Source organism: Citrus sinensis, chromosome 2 (genome assembly GCF_022201045.2).
Source record: "Citrus sinensis cultivar Valencia sweet orange chromosome 2, DVS_A1.0, whole genome shotgun sequence".
Lineage (NCBI taxonomy): Eukaryota > Viridiplantae > Streptophyta > Magnoliopsida > Sapindales > Rutaceae > Citrus > Citrus sinensis.
In genome coordinates, this window is record NC_068557.1 from 11,454,970 (window position 1) to 11,459,068 (window position 4,099).

The 4,099-nt window shown below is 38.4% G+C and overlaps 1 protein-coding gene across 1 annotated transcript; it reads right to left on the reverse strand.

The window, feature by feature from the left end:
- Positions 1-887: 887 nt before the first annotated feature.
- LOC102623218 (protein LOW PHOTOSYNTHETIC EFFICIENCY 1, chloroplastic) lies at positions 888-3,629 on the reverse strand. The gene is made up of 2 exons (XM_025095265.2): positions 3,486-3,629; positions 888-3,388 (listed from the first exon to the last, which is right to left on the reverse strand). The coding sequence occupies exon 2, from the start codon at positions 3,309-3,311 to the stop codon at positions 1,005-1,007; it is 2,307 nt and encodes a 768-aa protein (XP_024951033.1). The 5' UTR covers positions 3,312-3,388; positions 3,486-3,629; the 3' UTR covers positions 888-1,004.
- Positions 3,630-4,099: the final 470 nt, after the last annotated feature.

The window sequence follows — 4,099 nt, forward strand, 5'->3', positions numbered from 1 at the left end:
TCACTGCAATTTCCAATCATTTCATTGGTGCATCTCCAGTGTAATAAACGAACATTGGTGTTTGAGTCAGCAAAAAGGATACCAATGGGCCTTTGGTCCAATGGGAGAAGCCTTGCACTTGTAATGTTGAGTGCAAGGGTTCGAACCTCCATAAGAGCATTATGGAGGTTAGTTTCAGTTCTTCTTCAATTATCAATTAATTGACTGGAGACAGTCTCTCCCTTACGAAATGTGAGTGGAGCAGTCACCCCTCGAATATTAGAGAGGGTTTAAAATATCTGGGCATATACTTCAGTGTGTCAATATATGATGGTGGTCCCAGTTATATAGTATGATTGTAAATATTAATTGTAATGTCTGATGTAATGTCAGTAATATCTGTGTATAACAGACTTAAAAAAAAAAAAGTCAGCAAAAAGGATGAATTTTTTATCGGACAAATTCCCACCAACCAGCACATGACAGTTCCACTATGAGAGAATCGAACGTGTTAAAAGTTCTACAAAAAAATAAGAAAAAAAATCTGGATTTGATCCTCAATGTGGCGCTTTGTGATGATATCATGCAATAATAACAAATGGGTTGCCATTTAACCATTCAATAGTCCTAGCATGGAGCCTCAGCCTTCCAGATTTTGTCATTTTGCCATAAATGACAAAATAGGGCCAGTCTTGGCGACAATGGATTTCACTAAAAAAGGAGATTCAATGGCAAGCAGTATTACTGGAACCTATTATCTAAATGTCAGTCACCTTTTGCTTGGGTTCACGCTCATCACAACGTTGAAATTCGACTCTAAAATCACCAACAAACTGAGTTGAATTTTATCAGCTTCCACAAGCAAAAACTTAAGAGAGTCATCAAAATGATAGTATTTGGTATGTATCTGAGTCAACATCCACAATCATTTTGTATATATAAACAAACAGGCTTGGATAATGAGGACAGAAATTCAACTTCCTGTCATTACAAGCTAAAACAAGGACATGTAAAGATTAAAGTTCTCACAATTGGTTTCTTTCTGTTTGTGGGGTGTAAATTTCCTTTTTATCAAAGGGTTTACTTCTCCTTGGAACGTCAGCAAAGTGACAGAAATTAGACAAATTCTTCCTAATTACAACTTTCTTCTTTTTGTCTGGTGGCCGAGGTCCTAAAACAGTTAAATCAATAGTTGCTCCATAGACTTGGGAGAATTCGAGTATCGCATCATAAGCCTTCGAAGAGAGGTTAAGTTCCTCATTCCGAGCCCTCAAATACAAGTCGTATGCAAGTCTTGGTTTACCGTCTTTTGCAAGAGCCTCAATCAGCATTTCATAAGTGATCTCGTTAGGAGAGATGTTTTGAACTTTCATTCGGTGAAACCATTCATATGCTGCACTGCTCATTCCATTCTGCCCACATGCACTGATGATTGCATTGTATGTGACAACTGTTGGCTCAATACGAGATGAAGCCATCTCCCGAAAGATCAGCTCAACCAAGTTAAACTTTCCTTGTGCGGTGAAAATTGAAGCCATAATTGTGTAGGCATACAGGTTTGGCTCCGCGCCGACATTCAGCATATGTTGCCACACACGAGAGGCTTCATCATAGAGCTTACCCTTTTCAAGGGCACTGAGTAACGCTCCATAGGAGATAATTGTGGGTTTTTCACCTTTTTCAACCATTCGCTTAAATATCTGGACAGCAGCATTGTACTCTGAAGCCTTGGAGCAGGCAACAAGAACTGCATTCCATTCCCTACTTCCAGGTTTAAGGCCTTTTTCTTCCATCTTGTTGAGCAATCTAACACCCCATCTCCAGATACCTCTTTTCCTAGCCGCACTAAGTAGTATATTAAAGTGAGAAACAATCAATTCATATGACATGTTATTAGGCTTTGGTCCCTTGTCCAACAAATCCTCATAGACCTCCAAAGCCGCCCACCACTTCTTAGCCTTCCCCATCAACCAAATCAAATGGTTGCACACAGATAAACTTATCTCATCATGCCTTTCTCTAATCCTAGCATAGAATTCTTTGGCAACAACATAATGTTCTTCACGGGTACAAGCCCATACAAGGCGCTCATATTCTGCCTTAACAGGCCGAAGCCCCGCCTTATCCATTTCTATTAGAAGTTTTAACACATTAGTGCTTAGGTTTTCATCCTTCACAAGCCAACGGCGCATCACTTGGTAGCAAATACGAATTATGAAGTCCTTAAGCTTAACGAACTCGTTCTCCCAATTTTCATCATCACCTTTTCCAATTTCACCTTTCAGATACTTCTCTCTTAATTCAACGAAGAACTTCAAAGCTCCATTTCCATCTTCCATTCTTCGATAAGCCAACAAGGCCTGAGAATAGGATACAGCGGACGGTGTAAGGCCCTTCTTCTTTATCTCCTCAAGGACGTTGAGGGCCTTGGTACCTTCTCCTTGCTCTATATAAATAGCCATCAAAGTGTTATAGGTTACAACATTAGGATTAACCCCCTCCTCAGCCATATCATTCATAATTCTATCCATTTCCTCAAATTTTTGAGACTGTTTCACTGCACCCAACAAGCTATTATATACAAAAAGGTTAGGACCAATGAAACCACCAGTTTCTCTCTTCTTTCTCTTTAGCCACTCAACAAGAGCCATCGCACAGTCCGTTCTCTTTTCTTTACCAAAACCTCTAATCATACTTGAGTGTACTTGAGGTGGCAATTCACCCATGTCCTTAAGAACTTCTTCCACATCATCAGCCGTTTTCGTGTGCCATAAACTCTGTGCCAGTGCCTTAACATCAACTCTACCACTCTTCTGCTTCCCAACTCCTCTCTCACCAATAATTTCTACTTCTTCGCTTTCTACCTGATTACCATTATCACCAGTATCTTCTACTCTATGAACACTACGATAATCAACAATATCACTCTCGGTTTCCACCAACAATCCATCTGCAGAGTTTGGTTCTTCTACAAGGAGGCCATTTCCAATTTCTTGTTGCTCCATTGACCAAGCAAACATCACAGACGCACCGAAATAACTTTTCTTTGGCTCACAAAAGAGAACCAATTTGTGACTAGAGAACCCAGATAGAAACTCACATTTTGAATCAAGTTTAATGCTCCTACAACACACCCCACAACAACTAAACGTTGAATTGCTCGAAACTAACAAGAAGCCAGTGTTTCTACTGTGACAAACAGATTCAACGAGACTCCATTTTTTTCTCCTCCTATTTCTTGTGCTTAAAAAACTAGAAGAAACAACATCAAAATGCAACTGAGGCACTGCAGCAAAGCCACCTTTTAATGGCCACACACTTAAAGGTTGCATTTTTCTATCAAATTTACTAATAAAGAGATAGACCCAGATAGGGAAACATTACTGAAGAGCAAGTACGAACGGTAGTTCTGATGTTACATACAAGTGAAATAGTTAAGAGTAGCCATTTATATATGAATTAAGTTCATTGAATTTTCATTAATTCAAGATAAATGAAACTCATACCTTGAAGACTGAGATACTAGAGTGAATTTGTGAAGTTGCTTTTTGCAGTTCTAATCTATTCTCCGGTCTCCACACAGCCATTCAATTGATGCGAGCAGCGAAGGGAAGCCTAAGCCGGTGATACGTAAAGTAAGTGGAGGAAATTGCTACGTCGTTTCATCTAGCGAATTAGAGAAGTTATTGGGTCTTCTAAAGATTGGGCTTGGACCCATAATCCCGATGTTTTCTAAATATTGAGGAGTTTGACTATTGGCAGCCCTGCAAACTTCTATTAAAGCCCCTAATTTTTTTTTTCAATTTTACCCTACTTAATACTAAAAATATCCCTTTTTTGTTCTCTTCCACTCGCGCACACACACATATAAAATAATTATTATTATGTTATGAGAACATCTCATTATTATGTTATAAGAACATCTACATATATTAAAAAATATATTTTTTCTTATATTTTTTATATAGTCGTTTGTTTTCCAATCACAATATTTGCCATTATTGATTCATTATTAGGCTTACAATGAACACCACACGTGCATCAGCCTTAACTTTCTCCTCATCATCATTACCATTTTGTCCATATTTTTTTTTTAAATAAACACTTTTTTCATTTGTAA

Bases quoted from the DNA above. Each gene is read 5' to 3' on its own strand.
- LOC102623218 (XM_025095265.2), bottom strand. From the start codon at position 3,311: ATGCAACCTTTAAGTGTGTGGCCATTAAAAGGTGGCTTTGCTGCAGTG.